The 27,603-nt window shown below is 38.2% G+C and overlaps 4 protein-coding genes across 4 annotated transcripts; all 4 read right to left on the reverse strand.

Moving 5' to 3' along the window:
- Nucleotides 1-716: 716 nt before the first annotated feature.
- Nucleotides 717-3,150, reverse strand: LOC113147841 (B2 bradykinin receptor-like). The gene is made up of 2 exons (XM_026339103.1): nucleotides 3,074-3,150; nucleotides 717-2,627 (listed from the first exon to the last, which is right to left on the reverse strand). The coding sequence occupies exons 1-2, from the start codon at nucleotides 3,091-3,093 to the stop codon at nucleotides 1,571-1,573; spliced, it is 1,077 nt and encodes a 358-aa protein (XP_026194888.1). The 5' UTR covers nucleotides 3,094-3,150; the 3' UTR covers nucleotides 717-1,570.
- Nucleotides 3,151-8,623: 5,473 nt separating this feature from the next.
- LOC113148760 (B2 bradykinin receptor-like) lies at nucleotides 8,624-13,117 on the reverse strand. Its single transcript, XM_026340553.1, has 2 exons — nucleotides 12,958-13,117; nucleotides 8,624-11,829 (listed from the first exon to the last, which is right to left on the reverse strand). The coding sequence occupies exons 1-2, from the start codon at nucleotides 12,975-12,977 to the stop codon at nucleotides 10,773-10,775; spliced, it is 1,077 nt and encodes a 358-aa protein (XP_026196338.1). The 5' UTR covers nucleotides 12,978-13,117; the 3' UTR covers nucleotides 8,624-10,772.
- A 5,242-nt stretch (nucleotides 13,118-18,359) lies between these two features.
- Nucleotides 18,360-20,185, reverse strand: LOC113148444 (B2 bradykinin receptor-like). The gene has a single exon (XM_026340155.1). It carries the CDS (start codon nucleotides 19,994-19,996, stop codon nucleotides 18,968-18,970), a length of 1,029 nt encoding a protein of 342 aa, XP_026195940.1. The 5' UTR covers nucleotides 19,997-20,185; the 3' UTR covers nucleotides 18,360-18,967.
- Nucleotides 20,186-20,570: 385 nt separating this feature from the next.
- Nucleotides 20,571-24,224, reverse strand: LOC113148312 (B2 bradykinin receptor-like). The gene is made up of 2 exons (XM_026339975.1): nucleotides 24,135-24,224; nucleotides 20,571-22,408 (listed from the first exon to the last, which is right to left on the reverse strand). The coding sequence occupies exons 1-2, from the start codon at nucleotides 24,152-24,154 to the stop codon at nucleotides 21,370-21,372; spliced, it is 1,059 nt and encodes a 352-aa protein (XP_026195760.1). The 5' UTR covers nucleotides 24,155-24,224; the 3' UTR covers nucleotides 20,571-21,369.
- Nucleotides 24,225-27,603: the final 3,379 nt, after the last annotated feature.

Raw genomic sequence — 27,603 nt, forward strand, 5'->3', positions numbered from 1 at the left:
AAAAACACAACAGAAACACACCCACTGATCTGTGCCATGACAGCTCTGACTCACAGACTGAATGACGTGGATGCTTTTGCTTATTTTCGGTCCTTTTTTAGAATTTGAATGCAGGTCACACTGAAAAAAGGTGTGTCAAGGGGTCTGTGTTAATTTCTATTTTGATTGGAAAATGCATTTCAATGCATTATTTCAACTGTTGCATTAGAATTGTTACAGTGATTTATGACAATGACATAAAACTTTCCAGATTGTAGTCTTCAGTCGTGAAGAACTTTCCCTTGAGTTATGTCAGAGGAACACATGCATGAATCTTTGTTTATCTTCTTTTCAATACCAACATGTAACTTTTTCTACAAATTCAGTAATACCCACTAAATCCTACAAATGCAATGAAAACATTGTTCTTATGAGGCCATCTTCAAAATGTAGTCTTGTGACTGGGCTAGAGAACATGAGCTAATTGTGAGAATGTGTTTTTGTTGGCTGGTCTTTTAGTAATGTCACAGTCAGTCATGTACTTGGTTCAAACTATTCCCTTGTCTGTGATGGAAATCTTCAATGTCCTATAGTTTAACTTTGACCTTTTTGAACTACTTTCATAGTTTAGCTAAACTTTGTTTCTGAATTTATCCCAAACATGTTTGTTTGAACCTGTTTTCCATTATGGAATGAAAAGAAAATACAACTGTCACTTGTAAGTTTGTCCTCATAAAGTCATACATTTATTTCTAGATTAGCAAAAAGACATTTTTGAAAATACATACCACTCTAGACATTACAATAATTTTACTATTAAAAATAGTTTCACAAATACCAACAGTGAAGTATATGTGCACTGTGAAGAGATACTGGCACAACCACTGTTCAGGTTACAGTTTTGGCAAGTGAGTGCTGTTGAATTATGTAGCAGCGTTATTATTTTGCAATCAGTGAAAGTGTCAGAGTAGCAGATCCGGTAATTTGAGTCTTCTATCCTGTAAAGTTGAAACAGAAGTGGTACAAAATGTCAACAGGACCTAACAAGAAAGCGCTGCATTAAAAATAACCACACCTTTAATATATTCTAGTCTATTGACACAACAGAGCAATGATACGTATTTTTAAAGTTGGTGACGTGTCTTGACAAAATGATAGACCGGTAGGCAGAAAGATGGCTGCATGTTTGTTCTCATTTTACATCAGTGTGTCAAAGAAGGCTCAACAGAGGCAGATCTCAATACAGAAGCATCGTGAGAGAGCAAACACCTGTGTGTAATTGATCACCTGTACCATCCCATCTCTTAGATAGGGCTCTGGGCTTTATTGCACCTGCAGCAAGCAAGAGGCAGCTTATCCCTCACAAAAACAACATGGTCTGATAGGCAACTCTCCAAATAATATATCATGCTACTAATCAAATAAACATGCCATTGTCTTGTTTTAGTGCACTGATGTTGGGAAGCTGAATAAATATTCTGATCACACACACACAAATGTATGTGTTATATATTTTCTTATCTTGCTTCTGGGTTGAAAGGAGAGGATTTCATTATTTGAAATCATTATTGTAATGACCATATCCTGCAGCTCAGCTTGAGGCGTCCTCAGTTTTAACCCTTCTCCAAAAGTAAACGAGTACAGAGCTGTTACTAGCAGGTGCTGCTCTATTAGTCATCAATGACTGAAAGAGTTCCTGAACTTTTTTCCTGAACTTTTGCCATGCAATGACGTAGAGGATGGGGTTCAGGACGCTGTTGAAGAAGGCGAAGTACATGAAGATCGTCTTGCAGATGAAAGTTATAGCTGACAGTTGGCAGTCTACCAACACTTTAGCTCTGGAGAGCAGCTCTATTATCCTCACCAGGTGAAACGGCACCCAGCAGATGAGGAATGCCACGAGCACTGTCAGGATCAGAGTGGTGGCCTTCTGCTCCATTTTCTGAGACTTTAACCCTCCCATTAACCGATTGTTCAGAGTTTGAATAATCTTCCAAGTGCAGTAAGAAATAAAGAGGATGGGGATGATGAAGCTGAATGTGGTCAGCATTACCTCCAACAGCAGAATTGCATTGGTATTTGGATACTTAAGATAACAAGTGGTAATATTTAAATCAGGGTTATATTCTACTTCCCTGTACATGAGTGTGGGGACACTCAGGAGTAAGCCCAAACCCCACACAAGCAGACAACCCACTTTGGCATACTTTGGTGTGCGAATTTTCTTAAAGGAAAATGGGTGCACCAGTGCCAAATAACGATCTGTGCTGACCAGAACAAGGAAGTAGATGCTGCAGTACATGTTCATGATGAGGGCAAGGTTGACCAGTCGGCACAGGACACTACCAAAAGGCCAGTTGAAATGTTGAGATGCACTGATAGCCCAGAAGGGCAAAAAGGACACCAGGACAAGGTCGGCAGCAGCCAGGTTGCTCAAGTAGACTTCAGTCACAATACAAGGCTTCTTGTGGAAACAGAAAACCATCAGGACGAACACATTAAACAAGATCCCTGTCACAGAGATGAGCAGGATATACACCTGCAGCACACTGAAAGCCCAATCCTCTGTTTTTTTATAAGTACAAGCAGTTGTATTTGTCCCGATTGGGTCTCCATGTGTAGCCACAGAGCTGAGGTTAGTGGGGATGCTGTGAAGAGGGGAGGACATGAACAAAAGAAATCATTACACTTAGTTAATGCTGCCCACAGTGAAATATTTAGTACTACGTAACACTGAGGTACACACACAAACGTTTCTCTAGTTTAGCACAGTTCTCAGAGCAAGCAACACGTTTTAAATAGAATCATTTTTTAATGTCACTTTCTTATATATTGCAATTTAGTACTTAAACCTTCACTTTACAGAATCATTATCATTCGCTGTATCACATCTTTTTTATATAACGCATATTTTAAATCATATTAGCATATGCTATACACACAGAACACTGGTCACACCAGCACTTGTTTATCTAAACACTGGGGTGAAAGCTCATTGACATCTAATGCTTAACCTGCTGAGTCAAATACAGTGACAGACCTACAGTCTAGATACATCTTTGGCAAAGAAAAAAAAAAAAAAGCTTATCCATACCTTGTAGTCACAAGAGCCATTTTTACCAAGTCCACATAAAACGTACTCTCTGCCAACACCTTCTGTGACTGTCTGAACTGATTTGATATTGAAGTGATGTTAGATACATTTTGGTTATAATTTGATAAGGTCCCTCCCTCCTCCCTCTTCATCATGTCCCTCTTCCCTTTTCTACTAGAAGCTTTATTACAGTACGTCTGTTGATAATTTACAGTGTCTTTCACACGTTTCTACACACTCATATATTTTGATAGATTCATAGATCTCAGGTCTTCAGCCTCAACATAATTATTATGGTTAATGGTCAATGTCATTCTATAATAACCAATTCTTTCCTGGGTGTTTTCTGAATGCTTTTAAAGAAAGTTCAGTGGTGTTTTGTTTTGTCTTATCACCATACCATGCAAATGACAGTTCCATAAAAATATTTACATGCAAGCTGGGAACAGGGATGATTATGTGTTTGACTGACCTGATCCTTTCAGATAGAATGCTGACATTAAACCATCGAACTGTGAATATATTATTAGAATATGAAAACTTTATCTTGCCTGAAGGTGCATTTTAAATAAACACATATTAAAATCAAGGTGTGTTATAACGGTGACTTATTAAACTTTATACAGTTTAAAACTACATTTTGTGCACTTTTTGCTTTTATTAGACGGTGACAGTAAAGAAGTGACAGAACCAAGTTTGAGCAGGGTTAAATTACCATCAGCTTGCAAATGGGTTTGTTGGTATCCAGTGAGAAAAAGGGACGTAACGGATCTGTAGTTTATGCTTATTTGTTCATTTTGATACAGAAAGGTGTGAAATCATAAATAGCAATGGTGGAAAACATAGTTATGAGCGTGTATAATCTGGTGTAGTGACTTATGGGTAACAATAATTAGTCTGTATGCAGATTCATCTCCAGGATGAGTCCAATAATGGCTGATCTTAAAATCATTAAAGTAATCTGTACATAAAACAAACTTCCTCTCAACCAGCCCTCATAGTACAACAATACAATTCTACGCATGCACTGACTCATCAGTAATAGCAATCTAGTAACATAATTGAATATACAACATAATAACAGTTTATTACATGTAGCTACTGTATATTTTAGTTTTATCAATGAATGCAGGACTACATAGCAAATGACAACCAGTTTGTCTGTAGAAATTAATACACTGTAAATAGTGAGCTTCCTGGAAGAGTGCTTATTTGCATATCATGTCCTTCTATTAGTACCAACATGGTGCAATAAAGGACTCTGTTAGTTTGGCTGTGTTGCATTAAGCAAACTGTGTGCTCATAAGACAAATTAGGCAGAGACAGCCAGCAATATGCAAACTGGAACAGGAACAAAGCCCTAGTTGTTGACGTGAACTATTAAATGACACTCTTTTGGCATCATGTGGACAGGAAGGCTTGGTATTCCCTTTAAATCCTCTCTTAGTCTAATATTTGGGGATCACAGCTCTCTAATAAAGAAAGGTACATACCAAAGGTTTAACATTGTACTTGAACTGGATACATGCATGCACTCGTTTTGGCTTTCAAAACCTGGTGCTTGACCCATTGGACAGAACCATATGAGCCACTTGTGGGACTGTTTGTGTGTTCTGACTTGCTTTACACATTTTAATGTTTTTACAACAAGCTATGTACAAAACACAGGCCCTGCCTTTGCTGGACAGACGGATCATAGCTCACACATCAACACCCTGAAGTTCAACTTTGGCCGACACTATTACAATTGTAGATACATTTTTTTGTTTCCTACATCTTGATGACGTCCCCAGCCTGTCACTCCCTTCTTCTCTAAGTAACTGTTTTCTAGTGTCTCTGTTCTCATGCAAATCTGTGCTGCCTAAAGATCACCTCGGATAGATTTCAGCAGATGCCTGCCCACCTTCCTACTGATTGGTCCACTGTCTTTTCCAATCACTCAACTACGAACCTGCCTCTGTGATTGGTCCGGCTTTTAAGTTTACTGCCCAAGTCAGCTACATCTCCTTTATAAGTGAAGGTCAAGTGGGCAGTCTGTTGTGATGCCGTTTGGTTTGAGTTTATGTTTTTGTCACCTTACACTCGATTGTTTCTTTATATCATTGATGAGTGTTTGTTGTGCTCTTGGGGTCATTTTGACTGGCCGCCCACTTCATGGTAGAGTAGCCACAGACCCAAAGTTTCTCCATGTGTAGATTGTTTACCGAACTTTAGGTTGGTGAATTTCTAAACTCTTTGACGTCTCTTTGTAACCCTTTCGAGCTTTTTGTAAAACGATCCATTCTTGATCATAGATACTCTGAAAGCTCCTTTTAGTGAGGGATGGCTCACATAATTCTATTCTCATAGCTCTAGTCCACACCTACACACTCATTTTCTTCCAGGTATGCTAATACCGGACTCCAACTAGCTATTTGTAGGGTTCACATACTTTTTCCACTCGCACTGTGAGGTTTTTATGGTTGTTCTCAATAAAGACATGAAAGATCCAAATTATTTTTTGTGTTATTACTTTAGGCACATTATATTTGTTAATACTTAGATGAAGATCAGATCACATTTTAGAAGAAATGAGTACAGAAAAGGTTCACATACTTTTTCTTGCCACTGTAAATGGACTAAGATCTGATGAGCAATTCTCATAAATACCACTTACTACTGGATAAACTCATTATGTCATCTCATTATGTAAAATCATGAAAAAATACCTGTACCCTCACTCAACAGGCACCAAATGTGTGTGAACATGAGTTGTTTGAGTGTTTCTCTTGCTCAAATAGATCTCTGTCAGAGTACAGGGCTTCTTGTGGAGAAACAAGCGAAGGTCGTAGTTTAGCCAGAGACTTCCTTCTTTTATTTACAGTTTAATCAGATCATTATTTTACTGTAGGTCATTTGTAAGATGCTAACAAACCTGAACAAGATAATAAAGAGTAAGCAAATAAATTATTATAAGGCAGGATGTTTGCAGACAAGAATCACAATGTGTTGTGTGAGTATGCAAGTGTACAAAGACTGTACACAGACTGTGTTTGTGTGTAGACATGAGGCAAGAATAGAATAAAGAATAAAGAATAAAACCGACAAAACTGTGAACCAGCAGGACATTGTTGTGGGAATCCTGAGACACAAAAACTGCAATTATACCATAAATATTCAATAGTAAATTTGACTCATTACAACTCACCCTATTTTGAGGTGGTAAAAAAAATGGACTCAGATATTTCCACATACAATTTAATGAAATAACTTAATGGCAGCTGACAGTGCCTATGCACTGTGCCTGAGTAATAAAATATAACTTTCCTAGGTTTCAGGGGTTAAATTTGTTACCGCGAGCGACAGTGTGAACTGCAAACATTTGCCAAAAGCCAACAAGAGACTTTCAGTGGTCTAAAACTGGCCGCACCAGTACTTGTTTGCGTAATTACCTACATATGGCAAAAAACGTGTTGAGACAAATACAATGCCAGGCAGTCTAGACTTTTGGCATCATAAAAAAATTATTGAGTTTCAAATCTGCTCAATGTAATAAAGTACAAACAAACAAACAGTGAATTCTAAACCGTATCTGTCATTGTTAAACTGTTAATGTGATAAGATTCAGTTCAACGTGAAGTGATATTAAAGTAATGTCAGACAAAAGTATGTTGGCATGCTTTATTGCCTCTCTCTACCTATTTACTTTATAATTAAAAAAAAATTTAAATGTTGTGTTTGAAACGTGACAGTTCATCTCTCCATTATCCTAAGCGCTCTTCCTCTCGTGGGAGTGTTGGAGCCTATCCCAGCTGTCATTAGGCCTGGGTACACCCTGAACTGGTTGCAAGTCTGTCACACTCACGTCCACACCTTTGGGCAACTTAGATTCACCCATCAACCCAACGGATTGTCTTTGGGTGTTGGGAGGAGGACAAAGTACCCAGAGAAAACACACACACACATACACACAGGGAGAACATGCAATGTCAGTTTTATAATTGTTTCATCTTTCTACTGGTGTTATTTTATTTTTCTTATTTTATTTACACTCTACAAACTTTTCTGTTTTTGTCATTTCCCATTCATGAAGTAAGTTACTGTATTTAGTTCAGTTTCCTTTGTAAAATGTGCATTTGTACGAGAAATGAGGAAGTACATTTAGCTGCTCTGGTGTGGGGTGTTCGTGTTCTTTTGCACACTGACTATGGTTTACTCTGGGAGATTTGAGCACAATAGAGCCACTGTTTTAATAACTTGTGGCAGGACTGGTCCTAGCCTGTTTGGATTGGGATGTAGGAAATGAATTATAATAACACACTTTCATTTTTGTCCTTATCATTTTTTAAACATTGTTGAGACGTTTGTCATAGTTTAAGAGATGGGTCTATATGTTTTAGAGGAGACATGTAGCCTGGAAGCAGCTGGAGAGACAGCTGTAGGAAAAAGCATTAGTTGGGGAATCTTTCCAGTCAGTTGTCATATTAATTAAAAATTTTGCATATTCTAGTGTAAGAGGAAGTGAGTGACTTTTTGCCTGGACATTACAAATAAAACAGAACACTTCATCAGTAATTTTTCCAAGAATTTTCATGGGAACACAAACACATAGACAACAAACTATGGAAGTTGGCTGATCAAACAGTGAATGGACAGAAATTAGATTAAGCAGGCCAACAAAAACAAGCTGTAATTGCCATTATTCATGTTATCAGATTTGGACAAAAGGGCCCTGGAAATGGAAATGTCAAATTGAAACATACATTAGACCAAATGCCTAACAGCTAATGAGAACATGAATACCGCAGAGATCGCTTTACTGCAACTTCTAAATGTCAAACTGATGTATTAGTCTAATATCTGACTGATACCGTGGGGAAATTGCCAAAGCACTTTAGCATTTTAACATTTTAGCATTAATTTGTGTGCACAAATGGCATGATAATATGTACACGCTTGTGGCATGCCATCATTAACATGATATATCAATAAATGTCAAAGTGGCTGAACCTAACAGAAATGAAGTGGTTAGTTTTAAACATTCTAAGCTACAATAAGCACAAGACTTAAAACTGATCCTTCCAGGGCATCAAATATGGTCAAAACCTGTGCATCTCCTAGATATGTGCAAGGTACCCTTTGGGTTAGTGTGTGACCCAGAGCCTTTGACCTGCAATGCTTAGAAAAGGGGAGCTTGCACAAAAACCTTTAGAAGGGAAAATATCTGTGTCACAGGAGGCTTTGACAGCCACTTATCATATTAAAACAAGTTATGGAGCATATCTATACCAGAAATATGATAAAGGTGTATTTATGACATGCAATAGTAGCATATCAACAACCTACAGTTGTGGTTGATTGTATAGGTTATCAACTTACATGATAACTTTTTAACATAGTGAAAATATGATGCTTTAATATACGCAAAAACTTCTTACAGGCCCTAAAATCTTAATAAAAGTTTTTCTAATGTCATGATTAACAGGTAAGAGAATTCATGTACGAACGAAAGCTCTTTGCTAAGAGAAGTTCAAGTTTCTTTCTTCTGTAAAATCAAAACAGAACAGCAAATCACAGTTACTATGACCTTTATTAGTAAATACACTGTATATCTGATTGTCCTAGCATGCAAATGGTTCAAACTCAAAAGACAATGAGATGCAGTATCAGAGACCAAGGGTCTATTACAAGTATAACATGTAACAACACAGATAAAGAGCTTCAGATACACACACAGGTATATAACAAAACACCATAAAAATGTCTTAATATTATTCAGCCTGCTAACACTTGCTAACACTTGAACATTACATGCATTATTATATTTTTTGCCCGTTAAATCTGCAATATAAAACACAAATTGGTATTGCTGTTTAATTATTGAGCAGGGTCATTACTGTAAGTCTGAAAGCTCTTCGAATGAAATCACAATGAGTTCAGTGAGACAGGAAACCACGAGTGCTCATAACCTTTGAGTGACTGAACGCTGAAACTCTCCTTCCTCTTAGCTGAAGCGCTGGGGGACTGATCTGTCTATGAAGGAGCTCAGATGCTACCACACTGAATAGGATCTGGTTTTAGCTCTTCTTATATAATAAATGCACTTAAACTAACATGTCAGTGTCAGTATCATACCAGTGGCTTTATTATTGTGGCTGATCAGTGTAAACTATTGTTACATTTATTAAACGCAGACAATAATAATAATAACAAAACAGAAATTATACTGTGCAGACATAAGGTATTTATTTACTGAAGTCAAGACGTAAAATATTCAGATAGATCCCAGCTAGACTGCATTAATTTCTGCAGTGTCTACTGTTTGTCTCAGACTGTAATGTCCAGGTTTTCTTGTTAACGTTTCTCACTGTTGTTTTTGAGAGTATACTGCAGCTTCTTCCTTGTTATAGGAGACTGTATAAAAATGTTGAAAGGTGTTTCTAAGTCACCATACAACAAGGTCTCCGCTCAAGTTCCAACAGCAAATGACAGTATGAAATACAGTATTTGGCTCTTTTTAACTTTATGAGCTGTAAGAGAACTCAAAGATTGCAAAACATTTACAAGAACTCATGAAAATCGCTATGTTGTCATTTTAATGTGTAATGTGAGTTGAAAGGGAGATGTTCATGGAAAGAAGAAAACAAAATGACTTATTTGGGAGAGAAACAAAAGCATAATGAAACGAATTGGGTGAAACAAAGTGTGCGTATGGCGATCTAAGACATCTTTCAACATTTTCATTCAGTCTCCTACAACAAGAAACTACAGAAAATCTGAAATTACACTAACAACAAAACGTGAACATTACATTTTTATTCAGTGTTTTTTTGTTTTTTGTTATTTTTTTACATATTAAACTGTATTCTTTGATTTTCACTTTCCACTGGCCGTAAATAAGGTTTAATTAGAATTCATCCAGAACACAACAGCAGGAAGTGGCAGATTTTCTTTCTTCATTTGCTGCTTTGAGTAAAATACTTTTTTTTCAGAGATTGCTGTGGAAATGGGATGATCACAACAATGTGTAGGCACAAATAAGATGACATCAGGCCATAACAAATAAGCAGTTTCCTGTGATCATTCACCTACTTAGATTTAGACAGCAACACCATGGATGTTGTTGAAACTTACTGTACAGACAAACGTTCTACAATTACAAATGCTAAATGTGAAGTTGATATATTAGCCCATTAACTTTAGGATTATGTTATACATGTCAATCTCTGTTAGAAACTGTCTTTCATGCAATGTCAACATTAACATGTTCAATAGCATACAAATGTGTAACATGCACACTAGTCTACATTAAATAAGTTGCACAAAACAGTCATTTATTTTACTGTGCTCATCTGTAAAACTGTGCTTTTAAAAAGTAAATATACTTCACAAACCAACAGTTCATACACATACAAATATGAACAGAGTGTATGTGTGTGTGTGTGTGTGTGTGTGTGTGTGTGTGTGTGTGTGTGTGTGGTCATTCCACCATGTTAACATGCTAACATGTTAAGACATGTAGCTTCACGTAGCTTCTTTTAATGATATAATGTTATACAAATTAGGTATTTTTTAGATTTTCCAAAAGTCTTTGTGGTAATTTGAGAAGTCTGCCGTTTTGTCTTTTTGAAGTGTTCAGTCCTTGGTCTGTGCACAAGAAATGCTGAACAAAACCCAAATAGACATAAAGTGGGTATGATATCAGAACAGAATTAAAATCTCAGCTTAAGACGTTCGCAGATCTAACACTTGTTCTAACACTCTTCAGATAGGTGCGTGTAGAGTTGAGGCTGAAGGTTGTTGATTGCTTACCAATGGATGAATCAAAGAGCTCCCTAACTTTTTTCCGGAAGTTTTTCCCTACAATCACGTAGAGGATGGGGTTGAGAACGCTGTTGAAGAAGGCGAAGTACATGAAGATCTGTTTGCAGATGAAAGTTATAGCTGAAACTTTGCAGTCTACCAACACTTTAGCTCTGAAGAGCAGCTCCATTGTCCTCACCAGGTGGAACGGCACCCAGCAGATGAGGAATGCCAGGAGCACTGCCAGGATCAGAGTGGTGGCCTTCTGCTCCATTTTCTGAGTGGTTAACCCAACTATTACCCTGTTACTCAGTGCTTGAATAATCTTCCAAGTGCAGAAAGAAATAAAGAAAATGGGGATGATGAAGCTGAATGTAGTCAGCATTACCTCCAACAGCAGAATTGCATTGGTATTTGGATAATTAAGATAACAAGTGGTAATATTTAAATCAGGTTTATATTCTACTTCCCTGTAGATGAGTGTGGGGACACTCAGGAGCAAGCCCAAACCCCACACAAGCAGACAACCCACTTTGGCATACTTTGGCCTACGGATTACTTCATGGGACAGTGGGTGCACCAGTGCCAAATAACGATCTGCGCTGATCAGAACAAGGAAGTAGATGCTGCAGTACATGTTCATGATGATGGCAAGGTTGACCAGTCGGCACAGGACACTACCAAAAGGCCAGTTGAAATGTTGAGATGCACTGATAGCCCAGAAGGGCAAAAAGGACACCAGGACAAGGTCGGCAGCAGCCAGGTTGCTCAAGTAGACTTCAGCCACAGTGCATGGCTTCTTGTGGAAACAGAAAACCATCAGGACGAACACATTAAACAAGATCCCCGTCACAGAGATGAGCAGGATATACACCTGCAGCACACTGAAAGCCCAATCCTCTATTTTTCCTTGAGCACATTCAGTCTTATTGCCCCCGCTTTGTATAGCGGTGAGGCTGAAGTTAGCAGGAACGCTGTGGAGAAAAGAAAAAACAAGCATGCAACATTGAGTAACATTTTGTCACATACTGAGTAATATTGAATACTGCCTTTATTTTAGTGACTTAATTATTATTATTAACATTGTGGGCTTTTAACCTTTATTTTGTAGTAGAACCTGTTTTCAATCTTTCGCTGATGGGTCTTTATACCTAGTAAACACAGAGATATTGGAAACTTTCCAAAATCTAGTGCTTTTGTTGTTCTTTCTCTGTTTCTTCCCCTTGCCTTCAGGCATCATGGGACTGCCTTCTCTGTTAGCGCTCCTGCTTCATGTTTGTCATAGTGGTTCTCTGTACCGATGTCTAAAATATGACTACAGTATATGTCACAGAGCATAAAGGCAGAGGAGGAGCTGTAGCCTGAATAGCAAGTAAGATGACAATGTAGACAGAAGACTGGGCATGAGCTGCAGCCGTGCTGGCTGGAAAGTATGAGAGCAGGAGAGAAGTGCGAAGGCTGAACTCTGAAAATGGGTTTGAAGAAAAGGCTGCTTACATATTGTACATGAAGCAATAACTAGTTAGTTGCAGATGTTTAGAATTTAGGAATTTAAAAAAAAGTCCTTAGAAAAGTGCAGGTAATAGAAAATAACAAAGGTATCTAAAAAATGCTTAGAAGTTACTATGTAAATTTTATGACACGATCATCACCATCGCTGGAAGCTTCTGTGAGCACAAGTGATATAAAAGAAAACAATTACTAGCCTCTGGGGCTCGGGTGTTGACCATGAATCACAATAGTTCTGTTTCCCATCCAGTTGCAAGTCTGTAGTGAATGTCAACAATAGACTTCTTGTTTTGTATAAATTACCGTTACATTTTGTGTGCGTTGTTCTCTGTATGTACACCACCTGCATCTTAACTTATGAATTTTTCATGATAACTGTAGCCAGTCTCATCCAGCTACACCATGCCTGTGTATAAACTGTGTATTAATGTATTAGCAAAGCACAAACAAATATATCAGTTTCTATTTGTGTTCAACACTGAAAGCTTCTGTTTTCCGCTGGACCCAAATACCGGTTAAAAATGTTTGAACATATATTCTATCTACAGAGAATAACTGTAAAACACAGAAAAAATAAGAAGAACAAACCATACCTTGTAGATGGAAAAGCCATTTCTTCAAAACAAGTCCAGATGTTAAATGTCCAGATACCAAGTTGTCGTCTTGCAGTTCCTTCTGCTACTGACCGCTGTCTGTCTCACACTGAGTGTCTTAAAGGAAAAAAGTGAACTAATCTAATGTCAGACAAATTCCTTGGAAACAGAAGCTGATGCCTCTTTTGTCTCCTCCCTCCCCCTTCATTCTGTCCCTCGTCAGTTTTTTCACCTTTTCTGAAAGAGCAGTGTTCCCAGCACGTCTAACTAGTTGCCTTTAGAGTGTTTAGTCACATAATTCATGTCTTTTCATGTTCTGCTCTCAGACTTGTCAGATCAAGATTGTATCGTGATGTCTTACAAAATGGTTGCATATACAGCGAGGAACAGAATAGTTGAACAACCTGCGATTCTCCCACTTAGAAATCATGGAGGGGTCTGAAATTCACATTGTAGGTGCATTCCCGCTCAATATTCCAGGAAATCACATTATAAGATTTTTTAAAGAATTTATTTGTCTTGCACTGCTGAACGTAAGTATTTCAACACCTGAGAAAATCAGTGGTAATATTAGGTACAGAAACCTTTGTTTGCAATTACAGAGGTCAAACGTTTCCTGTAGTTCTTGACCAGGTTTGCACACTGCAACAGGGATTTTGGCCCACTCCTCCACACAGATCTCCTCTAGATGAGTCAGGTTTCGGGGGTGTCTCTGAGCAATGCGGAGTTTAAGCTCCCTCCAAATATGTTCTATTGGATTGAGGTCTGGAGACTGGCTAGGCCACTCCAGAACCTTGATATGCCTCTTACGGAGCCACTACTTGGTTATCCTGGCTGTGTGCTTTGGGTCATTGTCATGTTGGAAGACCCAGCCACGACCCATCTTTAACGCTCTGACTGAGGGCAGGAGGTTGTTGCCCAAAAAGTTCTACTTTGGCCTCATCTAACCACATGACTTTCTCTCATGCCTCATCTGGATCATTCTGATGGTCTCTGGCAAACTTCAGACGGGCCAGGACATGTGCTGACTTGAGCAAGGGAACCCTCTGTGCAATGCATGATTTGAAATCATGACGGCGTAGTGTTCTACTGACAGTGACTATTGAAACTGTCGTCCCAGCTCTCTTTGTGTCATCGACCAGCTCCTCCCTTGTAGTTCTGGGCTGATTCCTCACCTTTCTTATTATCAGTGATACCCCACAAGGTGAGATGCTGCATGGCATTCAGACCCCTCCATGATTTCTAAGTGGGAGAACTTGCAAAATTGCAGGGTGTTCAAATACTTCTTTTCCTCACTGTAAGTGCCAAAAGATGCTATAGACAATATAAATAGTATAATAAAAACATTTACACGAGGACATTTTACAGTAAATTTTAAGTAAATTTTAATTGAATCCAGCACTTAAACATCCCTCTTCAGCAGATAAACATTCCCAAGATAAGATAAGATGAGTGTTGTTTCCTGTGACATCAGGAAGCTCAGATGAACAACAGGACAAGAATGTACAGCTGTGCCCTGTCATATTGACTACAACAACCAAAAAAGCTGAACTAAGAACAAATAGTTCTTCATGTGCGAAAAAACTCTGGGGATTCATGTGGGAAGACTTTGGATGTAGAGCTAGGTTGAGTTCTAACACCTAGATTTAGTTAATAAAAATTGTTAATTCACTTTCAAATGTTTGGTTTGTTTAAACACTTAATACCCAGTAAATATTTACTGTTAGGTGAAGTGTTTGTGTGTCATCTTCTGATATTACAATATGTAGTGGTATGGTGTGACCTCAAGATAGACAGCTGACATGGGTATGTTGCACCTCCTGTTCATTTGTGCAAGACGCTGAACCCAGCAGTAAGTTAGGTAAGGTTGAAAAAATGCTTTAAAAGCGCAGACCATTTACGATTAATTGAATAAATAATTAAAGCACTGACCAGCACAGATAATGTTAATGTTCTTATCTCAAATGCTTTTTGAGATAAGGCAAACACAGTGTCTTGTCAGCGTCACTAACTGCTTGCATCTTTTTTTCCATTTGTAAGACTGCATGCTGAAGAAAGAGATGAGTAGGAAGTTAGGGAAATGTAATGATCCTAACAATAATTGAGCATAAATGAGATTGAATCAGACCAAAACAAATAACAAAATACTACGACTGTTATATTATTAGATTTGGACCAAAGTGCCCTGGAAACAGCTGTCAGATAATAAGACTGAAGATCTTGTTACCACTACTACTGATCTTAATGTCAAACTGAAACCAAAACCAAGACTGTTTGTGGGGAACTGCTCCTTATAGGAATTCAGTAAGAGCATGTAACAGCATACGCATTCAGTTTGTACAGTATGATGACACAATAGAGAGCGTATAGCATGTGAATATTTGCATGATAACAGAAACAGCAGAAACATGTTTTGGTGCAAATAAGCACGTAGCCTTAAACAGTTATTTAAGAAATATAGGAACTATTGTGTTTCTACACCATCAGGGGCTGGGACACCTAAGCTAGCCAAATTATAACAAACCCCAAGACAGATGTACTGGAGCATGCCATACAACTTTACGGCCTACAGAGGGTGATGAGGTTACGAAAACACTATTATAACACAGTTTTATTTGGAGAGTTTTAATTATGGGTTAGCGTTAGACTGCTTTTTTCAAGTGTTGCATTAGTCCCTAAAAAGCTGAAGTGTTGCAACATGTTTTGTTGGCACAGTGGATCTAATGTAATCTTATGACAACTAACAACAACAGTATATCAGATTTAAACTCGAATATATTTACAATTTCAAAAAGCCGCAATACGTAAGATACGTACAAATGTTTTTTGACTACAGCATGGTGAGTTGCTGGAGCCATTACACTTACTTTGATTCCACAGAATTACTGTAGTCTTCTAATAAAGGTGTCAATACGTGCTTTATGTCATCTGTTTGCATTCACTATGTTTAAATGAATGGGTGTCCATTTATTTAAAAAAAGGAAAAAGAGGAAAGAATGAAAGAGTAAAAGACAAATGATAAACTCATCTATTTTTAGAGTGTGTTTAGTGTTTGATTGTGTATTTAACTTATAAACATTAAAAGCAACCAACCGTAAGGCCAAGTAAGAGTTCACAGAAAGATACATACTGTGCGTCCACAGAGCAAGATGGAAGTGTCATTATGGAGGCTGTAAACATTAAATCCACATTCATTTCTCTTGCACATTATGTCCATTATCTGTGTATGTGTCCATTATTTCACATCCTCTGTTTATCCATATAACCACATTATTATTGTTGTAAGTCCTTGGAAATAACAATTTGAGATCACTCAATCCATAAACAGCAACAAAGTGGAGTACAGGATGTCACGAGTAAAAGTCGCATCTGAGCATTTGCATTCAAAACAATTTGGTCCTTTCTGTTGATGTAAGTGTAAGCCTTCATATATGTACAGTTTCTTAGCTTGAATGCTTGATGATGTGTCGCTCTTTTTTATCAACAACTGGAGTTTTCTATTGCATAATTACTGGAATGATGAAAAGTTTTCAGCTGGCAACACAATGACATCATTTCTGAAACTTTTCGAAATTAACGAGACAATCTGGAGACACCTGCTGTTATCCTGTCACCACGCTATTCTCACCATAAATGCTCCAAACTACTGCTGAAAATACAAACAAACAAAAAATACAGTGACTCTATTTAACTTGTGATGGGTGAAGTAAGGAAATATGTATTGTATACGTATGTATTTTACCTGTTTATATGTTATAGATTTAGATTTGGTGAAGGGGTACACACAGGAAAACGTACTTTCTGAAGTTTAATCTTATATATCTTTTTTAAAAAAGCTACAAGGAGCTAACAAGTAAGTTGCTCTCATTGTTTTATGTGTCCTGTCAGTCAGCAGGCTGCTTCATAGAATACATTTGGTGTCTCTCTCGCCCCTACGTGGGTTTTAGTGACTCCCTGTCACAATCTGCCTCAGGAAATTAAATCAACATTCTATTTACATACATGTTCATGGTTAATGTTAATTGTTGCATTTGAGTTGATATACAAATACTTCAATGATGCACAACCACATCCTAATAAATGTTGATAGTGTAACAGGAAACTGCCATAACTACTGTATACACAGTCTGTCACTACTGAATAAAGTTTTGTTAACATGCCAAGAGAAGGTAAATGTATTGTGCAAGGTAAGCTATGAATGTAATGTACACAAAGTGCTTGAATGGCTATTCTCTCATGTTAACCTGCAGTGTGAGAACGAATGTACAAGAAAAGGCATTAGAACAGTTTAATCTGATTTACATTGTTTTCACAGGGCAAAATACAAAATTACAAAATCTGCCATAAGGTCTCAAATTCATTATTAAGATTACAGATTTTGAGTCTGTTATCTCTGCAACACCTCCTTAAAATATCATAATATAACAGGTAAGTGAAGGAAAGGATGTCACAAGAGTCACATAAGATCCTTTGAATTAAAAAAAACAACAGTCTTTGTTGTGTCTATCCTGTTGCTGAAAGTAGAGATGACAGACCGTTGAATGGTCCTGATAGAAACACATCTGGAACCAGGACATCTGTGTACACTGGGGTCCCGGTGAAAGTACACAGTGACTTAGAGGGGAGATGGTCTACGAGCATTTTTGTATATAGAGTTGCATGCTTCCACACCCCCGGCCAAAGAGTTCAATATATCAACTTGTTTATGAAGGTGTCAAAATTTGGTTTGTGAACATTAGGAGACATTCTGAAACTGCAGGTCACTAAATGTGTTGTTCATCAAGTTAATCAGAAACACTGCAGTCTGTAAGGAAAAACTCAAGATTCTTATGATTAATATAATTTTTATATTTAAAAAATACAATAAAATCTTATATATTGATAGATGTGCAATTCTGTATAAATAAATAATATAAATAATTTTGCATATACAGTCTATAATATATCTCTCAGTGTGTTGATATAAAGATACTGATAATAAGTATTTGGCTTCTTAATTTATGAACATTAAAATATTTACAGACGTATCCTTTTCTTGAATTATCGTATTATAATCCGTGTGTAACCCTGAACTGATCCCCTCTAAAATACATCCATCCCAACATGATGAAGCAACACAAACAACTTGATGTGGCTTAAAACCAAAGAGCAAATTGGATAGTATTCAACACATAAACAATATTTTGATTTTCAGTATGCAACGAGGAGTGTTGTACAAATGAGTGCAGCTGAAGTTGTGGTATACCTTTTCTAGCCAAAATTATAACAACACACTTAAATCATTGCATTCAATTGCATGACCTTCTGGAAAGGAAGCTGGCTCGTTGTCACATAAACTCTCTGTATAAAAACAAACGCAGTTGATTTTTTTAATAGTCACAGAAGATACAACAATGCTCGAACACTGTGAAATATTCCACATACAGTAACTTCAAGGTTATTTGTTAAAAACAATTTTTCATCTGGAATTCAAACTCGATGGCCTTGACTATAACACTAGTATACTGTGTATAGTTACACATGTACAAATATAACAAGTACACTGTTCCTGTTTTTAATACAAAACATACCCATGTAAATTTCTTGACATTTAACTGTTCTTTCCCAGGGCCATAAATGCTCAGGACTTCAGCAATATCTAGTGGACAAGTGCAATAATTACATCCATTACAACGCAATCTAGTAAGCAGTCTAATACAATGCTATAGCTACTACACTACTGGATTAGTGCAACAATTACATCTTATAATTCCAGTTAACTGCTTTATTTACTAATCTTAGGAACAGGAAATGTTATATTGTCTGTGATTCTCTGTTTGCCAAGTTGTTTGTTTATGTCCACTGTGGTTTTCTAGTTTTTGTTTTGAGTAGTGTTTCCAGTTTATTTGTACTCTGCTGTATATAATAGGCTTTCTTCTTCTTTTTGCCCAAACATCCAGTATTTGTGTTTATGCTACAGTAAGTAACTGTAATCAACATTTATTTTTTCACATTCATGTGTAGATATGTTTTAGATTTTGGTACTCTCAGTTTGTCTAGTTGACATAAAATTGCCATTTGAATGACCAGACCTTCTCCACCGCAGTTTCCGTCTGCACAACACCAGTCTAAACACCTCCCTGGCTCTCTGCTTGAAGTGCTTCCCCACAATCACATACAGGAAAGGATTCAATGAGCTGTTACTGTACCCAAGGTAAGTGGCTAACTGGTTGCCAATGTCTAACACATATGCCCATGTGCATCCAGAGATGACTTCATAATAGTCCAAGGTGTCCAAGAAGACCAGTATCTGGTAAGGCAGCCAGCAAACAATAAACACAGCCAGAACAACAAGGACGAGGTGTGCTGCTTTCCTCTCCACACTCCCTCTGCTTCCTTTCCTCATTCGCTGGCTGCTCCGAATGACTTTAGTCATGTGGTAGCTACAGAAAGATACAATAGGAACAGGTATAAGGAAGCCCACTACGCTGACAGTCATGTTGTAGCGCACTCTCCAGCCTTCATGGGGGTACGCTAGGTAGCAGGCGTCAATGCCCAAATGAGGGAAGAACTGCACAGAACGAAAGAGGACAGCAGGTAAACTGAGGAAGATAGCAACAATCCAGATACTTAAGCAAATCCCACGTGCCCAGAAGGCCCGTCTCTCCCTCCTCTGGGATAGTGGTCGGGTGAGGGCCAGGTATCTGTCCACACTCACAAGTGTAAGGAACAGCACGCTGCAATAATAATTCATCCCAATAACAATGTTGATAAGCTGGCACATGGGCTCACCAAATCTCCAGTTGAACTTGTCGACAATGGTTACCACCCAGAACGGCAGACATGAAACCATTAGGAGATCGGCTACTGCTAGGTTGCTCAGATAGATGTCAGCCACACAGTTGTGCCGTTTCTGGAGACAGAACACACAAAGCACGAAGGAATTGCCAAGCACTCCAAGAAAGCAGATGATGGACATGTAGGCCGGCTGCATGTTGTAAACCCAGTCCCATGCATCTGTCTGGTTGCAGACAAGCTCAGCTCTTGTTGCATTCTCCATAGGGCACCTACCTGTTGAGTTGGGGATCACAGTGAACGTTGTTGCACAGTAAATGCAGTTTTAAGGGTAGAAAAATAAGGGTGTGTTCCCAACTAATACATTTACCAGTAAAACCTTTTAACTGTGTCAACACAAGCTTTGTGTCTGTGTTATGATTCTAAAATGTGAAAGCATAATTGATCTAATGGAGTGTAGGTAATGGTGATTTATCAGTCATGCCGCGCAGCACACACATACCGGAGTCAAAGGGGGACTCTTAGCAACTGACACCATAAGGGGCATGTCTAGGATTGAAAACAACTCAGGCCACTCATCAACTGCAAGTCCTGTGTGTCATGATTTACATCAACAGGTAGCGTATTTTCCATTTGACCCAAAGTATAAAGAAAGTTCCATAGCAAAAACTACAAAATGCAGACCTTTAAACAGATAATATACACTGTATTTCATATGTGAAATGAAAAACATTGCAGAAGTAGCTTAAAATGCAGACAAAATTACATGAAACCAGATCAAACTGCATATTTTTGGCGTATATTTCACTGTTTGAGGTAATTTGGTCTGTCTGAATGTTTTTTGTTCCATAATGATTTCTAGCCCTGGTAATGCTGGTAAAGCCTGACTCCTTTTCCTGTTTGGCATTGCATGCCCTCATTTTGGGCACGACTAGGGGTGTACCCCCGCCCACAACCCACTTTAAATCAACATTGGGTCATTAAATGGTGGTGTGGAGAGAAATGTATAAACACACAACTGATGTCTATATAGTCAACAAAAAAAGCATGTCGATGTGTCACCACTGGAAACTCTTTGACTGTTTTTAACTCAGACAGTGAGTCAAAGACACCAGAAAACACTGAGCAAGCAGTTGCTTGGCCCTTCCTTTTGTCTCTGTTTGTGTGCTAAACTTAACATTGAAATGAATTATGAAGGTTCAAGGAGATGTGCGCAAGACCATATTTATGTTTAACTATGTATATGTTCAGAGGAAAATAGAAAGTGCTTAAAAACGACATATAAGAAATACTAGAGAGAACATGAAATCTATATTTGCATTAATTATTATTTTACAGCAATCAGGCAGATCACAATAACTGTACATATAATAATATAATACTGATTTGCCAATGTTTGTAACAAAGGTCCAGCTGTGGTTTTTGCATGTGTTGGAACTCTAATATTTGTGTTTGATTAGGTTAGAGGTTTATTTTTCAGAGATGTCATAGATTTGGCCCCATCGCTACACAGCTACCCCCAGTGCAAACCCATTAAGAATTTTAGCTTATCACTTGAATTATTTACATGACTTTCTTCCACAGTTATGCTTCTGCAAAGTCTTCTGTTGAGTGCATTTTACAGCAATATCATATATATTACAAAATAGTCTTCAGAGTAGAGGACTGATTTGAGCGCGTCGACTCAGAGGTTGGTGCCTTCTTAATGCTCCACTGCTTGAAAAGTCCCCAGACTTTTTTGCGGAAGTTCTTTCCTACGATGACGTACAGGATGGGGTTGAGAACGCTGTTGAAGAAGGCTAAGTAGGTAAAGATCTGGTTGCAGATGTCTAGGGCAGTCGTGAGATGACACCCTCCTAAGATTTCAACTCTCACAAGCACATCCAGCATGGTAACCACATGGAACGGCACCCAGCAGATGAGGAAGGCCAAGAGGACGACGAGAATCAGAGTTGTGGCTTTCTGCTCCGTTTTCTCACCACTGAACCTCTCAATTGACTGGATTCTCAAAGCCTGAATGATTTTGAGTGTGCAGAATGATATAATAGAAATGGGGACGATAAAGCTTAAAGCAATCAACATCCCATCACAGAATATTTCTACGGTAAAGTTTGGGTAGTTCAAAAAGCATGCGGTCACACCATATTCAGGGAAATGTTGCACTTCCCTGAAGATGAGCGTGGGGACACTCAGGAGCAATCCAAAACCCCAGATCAGCAAACAACCCAGTTTGGCATATTTTGGCCTACGCATCCTGCCATGGGACATTGTGTGCACCAGAGCCACATATCGATCTATGCTGACCAGAGCGAGAAAGTAGATGCTGCAGTATGCGTTCATCTTAATACCCAGGTTGACGACTTTACAAAGGAACAGACCAAAAGGCCAGTTGAAATCGTTGGATATGTTGACAGCCCAGAATGGTAAACAGGACACCAGAACAAGGTCGGCAGCAGCCAGGTTGCTCAAATAGATCTCAGCCACAGTGCAGGGCTTCTTGTGGAAACAGAAAACCACCAGGACAAACACATTGAACGCAATTCCCAGGACAGTGATGAACACAATATATACAGGCTGATTGGTGTTGAGCCACTCCCAGGCTTCCTGGTCTGCACACTCAGTGCCATTAGTGCTGTTTAGGTCGTTGTATAAAGCTGTGGTTGTGAAGTCCGGAATACTGAGAAGAACATAAAACAAACAAACAAAGACAAAAAGTTATATTTCAACAATAATTTACGAGTTTGTCAAATCTGCTTACTGGCTTTCTGGCTGACAGATTACAAAGCTGATGTAGTCATGTGAAGGTGATTGGGAGAACCATAAATACAGAGGGAAACAACAGTTACCATATTAGCACATATAAAGCTGAGACGAACTAACTGATTAACTGCTGTTGATCTTCTCATTCTTCTAAGCAGAAAGTTAAAGGCTATTCCCATGATGACAGTAAATGTATTTAAAACAATTATACTTGACACTATCATTAATAAATTAACCATATGACCATATAAGGCAGGATTTGCCAGTATTTTGTGTGATGTATATTGTGTATTGTATATCTAACAGCTCCTTCTAGATTAGAACAACAAGCACAAGATGGGTTAGAACCAGTGGTGACATAACACTGTTTATAACGTCTGGAGAGACGGGGGAGAACACTTCTTGCCGGTGTTCATACAGTATGTCTCCCCTTAGAAACACATTATCATCATGCTGAGACCTAGAAAGCAGGTGGTTCATCATGAAGTTTTATTTAATTTGCTCTGATATGGACACTTTGCAATGACAGTTCAATTGTGGATAAAAGTCTAATCTTGCTCACAACAGCGTAGATATGGATCACTCACATCCCTTTGCTGTTACTTTCATCCATCAGTTGCTCATTCAACTATTTCAGTTATATCATTAGTTGTACCAGTAAGGTAACGTAGCATACAATCATTTTCATACTTACAGTAAAATCTTAAGAAAACATTTACTGTATGCTGCATCATTTCTATTTGAATTTGGATTGAGTGGGAGTGCCACTGCCCACTGGAGAAATGTAATGTGGGGAAATTATAGTGCTGAGGACTACTGCTTGTACAGCTTGAGTAACAAGCTGTACAAGCAGTAGTCCTCAGTAACTCTAAATCATTGTTCTTAGTAGTGCAAGAAAAACACAGAAACTCATGTAAAAAACATAGGGCATGTACTAACAGCTGATAATCAATTGAACTCTTTGAGTGCCAACTACACACCCAACATGTTTCAGTGACCACCACTGCATCTGACTCATACAGTGCAGTGACTCCTGCATACCAGTAATGAGCTACACGCTTGGCCCTGCTCCTCTTAATTCCCCTGAGGGTGTGTGGTTTGCTCGTATTATGGTGATGATGATGATAATGATGCCAAAGAATTAGTTCTGTGCTGAAGCATTATGTGAAAGCCAAATGTATTTTTAAGTCATACCAAACGATTACTGGGGTGTTTCTGAATATTACTTTTACTATTAACTGAACATTAATCAGTTGAGCTGCAGGAGAAACGTTTGTTGCTGTAAGAAGAATCCTGAACAGTGACAGGAAGCAAACTGATAGCAGTTCATGTTGCATAGTGCAACATGTGTTTGACAAGAACAAAAAATGACAATAATGTTAGGTATTGTTGGGTAACAAACATGAACCAGATGTGGGTAATGTCCATTGCAATGATTCAAGCTATGAGTTGTTTTACAGTGTCACTACACCTTGTTATGTCAGTATATTCTGTCATCTATCATATCTTGTATGCACCATACATTTTTAACTACAGCTTTTTATCACACATGCCAAAACATTTTGACAAGCTTCTCTAAATTAAGTTGTCACGGATTAGGTGAATCACTCACAAAATATAAAGCAAATGAAGCTCATTCATACCTTGTGGGTTGAAGAGCCATTCCTCCTGTGTAAGTCCAGATGTGAACTGTCCAGATGCTCAGCTGCACTGGTACTACTCCCCTCCCTTGCTCTGCTCTGTCTATCCCTGCCTCATTCTCTTAAAGGAAACTGTAATTAAAGTGATGCCAGCCAAACACTCATAGTTCAGTCAGCATGTCTCCTTTCTCTCTCTCTCTCTTTCCCATTTTTCCCCTGTTGTCCTTGTGCAACATGTCTATTCATGTGATTTGGCAAAGTTAATCCTTAGTCTCTTGATTTTTTATAGTTGGATAAACATCACAGGGACTTTAAATGTGTTCATATGTTTCAGATAAACATAATCTTGTTCCTTTTCACTTGTTTACGGTATGCAAGAACCTACGCTTGATGTTGAATTTTAAAAGTCTGTGTGGACAAGTTCAGTGGATACAACCACAATGATCCAAAAACAGGGATAACACTGATACTGTGTTGTTACCAGCGTGTTTTTTTTTACCTGTAAAGCACTAAATTGCTCTAACCTGTCTGAAAGGTGTTGTGTAGACATTTTTAGTTTGATCCACTACTGTGAGCACAGTATTATTTCCGCATCACCGAAGTGCAGTAGTGGAGGCACGTGTTTGGAAGACACTTAATATAATGGGGAAGAGATGTTCATACACTACTTATGGCACATTAGAGACAAATGACTCCATTTACTGCAGTGCGCTGTATTTATTGTAAGGTTACTATTACAGTGAATAACAGTTTGGTTTAAAGTGCAACATTTTAATTGTATCAGAAGTGTAATTTGAGATAGACGCTGTTATGTGGTGAAAACGTTTGATTGTGGAACATTTGAAATCAAAACCTACTTTCTATCATAAATGGCTGCAAACATGTTCATGCAGGCAAGAGCATTTTTCACAGCGTCTTAGTAATCAGTAAAAACTTCAGGCAGCAAAAAAACACAAGCACGCACGTAAATTCAGAAAGAATTCCTCTTTTTCTTACACTTGACTGAGTTTTTGTTTCTGCAGGACTGGACTCTGTTTCATCTGACTCCATACCACTTTACAAAGCAGATGGTAATGGGAGTTTTCCTGGGTAGTAAGAATGGGATATCTGTTCTTTTAATGTAGATAAGATAACAAGGTGTTTAGGGGGAGAATGGTAGGCAAACAAAAGAGCATCATCTGGAATTGACTTATTATCAGTGTTGATTTGCTGTCATGTTGTGTCCTGTATAATAACACTGTGTGGTGTCAGTCAATCCCTTCCAACACACATCCTGATCTTTCAAACTAAGACGCGTATTAGACAAGTTATACTATTACATATTTTACACTGTGAACTGGGGTTCATTTATATCGAATGCCACATTTGGACGGAGAACATGGCAATTTGGGAGACATTAAGATCCTGTTAGTGCGGCTAAAGAGGGAGAACGTAATTTCAACCAAAGGTCCTTTTCAAGTTAGAATTGATTAGGACGGACAAAGGGCTTAAGAGCAGTCAATAATGTGTGAAAACTGATCTGGCGTACCGTATTCATGTGATTAAGATTCTCTAAATGCATGACCATGAGGAAGTTAGTGACTTGAATGACACACTATAATAGGATTGGGACCTTCATGAGTAATATGGCAATGGTACATTTCAGTTCCCCTCTTCACATTGGTTCTAAACACTTGGACACAGGCAAATCATGTCAACATTTTCTGTAATGTATGCTGTCCATTAGAAGTGTATCTGTTATCACTCCTAACCATATTTTAGAGAAAGGCTTCTAATCTGATTTGTTAGCAGTGACCTCAGAGTGACCTTCAGCAAATAGAAGCCGTGTAGCAGTCAGCATTCAACTGTGTATTTCCAGCGGGAGCCGTTCTCTTGTCTTTCCCATGACAGCTCCTAACAGGTTGTCTGTGATCCAATCCAACAGTAGACTAGTAGTGAGACTTCCTGGTATTGAAATAAATACATTGTTTTCTCATATTCCCATCCACCCTTTCCTCGTCTGTTCAAATGATATAAATCAATTTATGCTGTTGGATTTGATAGATGCTTCTTTCATTTGTGTGGTTGATATTGTATCACCTTTCCACCGGTGACATTTTCCTGGAATCGATGTACATCAAGATAAACTAAATATTCGAACAATAGAACAAAAGCAGTTATTTAAAACCTTCATAACAAACAACAGAAGTCCTCTAATGAGGTTTATGCTCACAAGTTCAACTTTGGTTTTACATTGTGCATCAGTTAAGTTATTCTCCCTGGATTTGGACAGAATAGTTGGTTTTCTGCCAACATCCTTCCAGACCTGCATACCTCTCAGGCCATCCAGCCTCTGGCCTCTCTTTTTATTCTGTTTGTGCATGTGGTTGTTCTTCTGTTGCCGGTTTACTGTTTAATGATGCAATGAAAAGTATACAGAACAACGCCAATGAAAATACTCCCACTGTGAATCACTACTACTCTTCTGATTATTCATAGCACGATGACATTAATTGTATAAACTGTTAGATTTGTGACCTTTATTTCTAAGAAATGTTCTTCAGTAAGCTGCTTTATTTTTCACTTTGGTTTCACTGAATGATCTTCTGTCCAAAAAATAGTTCTACTGTAACAATAGTAAAACTCTGCCAATGAAAATACTGATACAAGGAGTTATACTGTGGTCTGTGACCTGAAATATTGTGCATATTCATGTTTCTTACTGCAGTGTATCCATGGGTTGGAGAACTAAACTTAAAGTTAAACGGTGTAGCCTGTCTCCAGTGTCTTTTACAGCCATTATTTCTTTTTTTAGGAAATAGTATCTTCTACTGAACATAATTTTGAATCTGGTCTGTGGTTTACCCTGAACAACCAATGTGTTGTTTCTGCAAAGAGACGCAGCTGTTTGGTTTTTCAAACGTAATCCACTAATTTGAGCACCAAAAACATAATTCTGGGAAGGCGACAGAAGTCTCCGTGGTGGTTATCATGCAACCACAGCAAATAAAATGTGAAAATTGAATAAACAGAGGCATTCGAGTTAATAGACTTTACCTTTAACTCAGTCCTTTGTGTGTTTATAGAGAACCATGCCATAAATCTTTTATTTTACAATACTTCAACTGATATGTACTGTGGTAGCTCTAAAGTAATTTATCATAGCAACAGAAAGGTTCTAGACCAGTGATAAAAACAGACTCAAAGTCTGTCTAGTGCTGTTAGTTATGTCTCAGTGTTGTGTAATGAAATATAAAAACAAATGTCTGGACGAGGGGGCGAAAGGACTGATGCTTCTCTTTGACAATCCTGAGCTCATTTCCTGTCTACTTCTGCTTCTCTCTTAACGTTTTTTTCCAGACTGTGAACTCCATCATGCGTTCCTGATCCCACCCTGTTCCCACTTGTCTCATAACAGTCTCTCACGTAGTTTCTATATTGTTTTCGCAGCTGTCCTCTACAATCAGGGCCTTTAAAACAAGAGTGAACGAGG

The sequence above is a fragment of the Anabas testudineus genome, chromosome 22 (assembly GCF_900324465.2).
Source record: "Anabas testudineus chromosome 22, fAnaTes1.2, whole genome shotgun sequence".
NCBI lineage: Eukaryota > Metazoa > Chordata > Actinopteri > Anabantiformes > Anabantidae > Anabas > Anabas testudineus.

What these genes read in the sequence shown, in the direction of transcription:
- LOC113147841 (XM_026339103.1), bottom strand. Translation starts at nt 3,093, where the DNA reads ATGGCTCTTGTGACTACAAG. An exon ending in ATGGCTCTTGTGACTACAAG is followed by an intron (nt 2,628 to 3,073) that starts GTATGGATAAGC and finishes CCCTCTTCACAG; the next exon opens with CATCCCCACTAACCTCAGCT.
- LOC113148760 (XM_026340553.1), bottom strand. Translation starts at nt 12,977, where the DNA reads ATGGCTTTTCCATCTACAAG. An exon ending in ATGGCTTTTCCATCTACAAG is followed by an intron (nt 11,830 to 12,957) that starts GTATGGTTTGTT and finishes TTTTCTCCACAG; the next exon opens with CGTTCCTGCTAACTTCAGCC.
- LOC113148444 (XM_026340155.1), bottom strand. Translation starts at nt 19,996, where the DNA reads ATGGAGAATGCAACAAGAGCTGAGCTTGTCTGCAACCAGACAGATGCA.
- LOC113148312 (XM_026339975.1), bottom strand. Translation starts at nt 24,154, where the DNA reads ATGGCTCTTCAACCCACAAG. An exon ending in ATGGCTCTTCAACCCACAAG is followed by an intron (nt 22,409 to 24,134) that starts GTATGAATGAGC and finishes TGTTCTTCTCAG; the next exon opens with TATTCCGGACTTCACAACCA.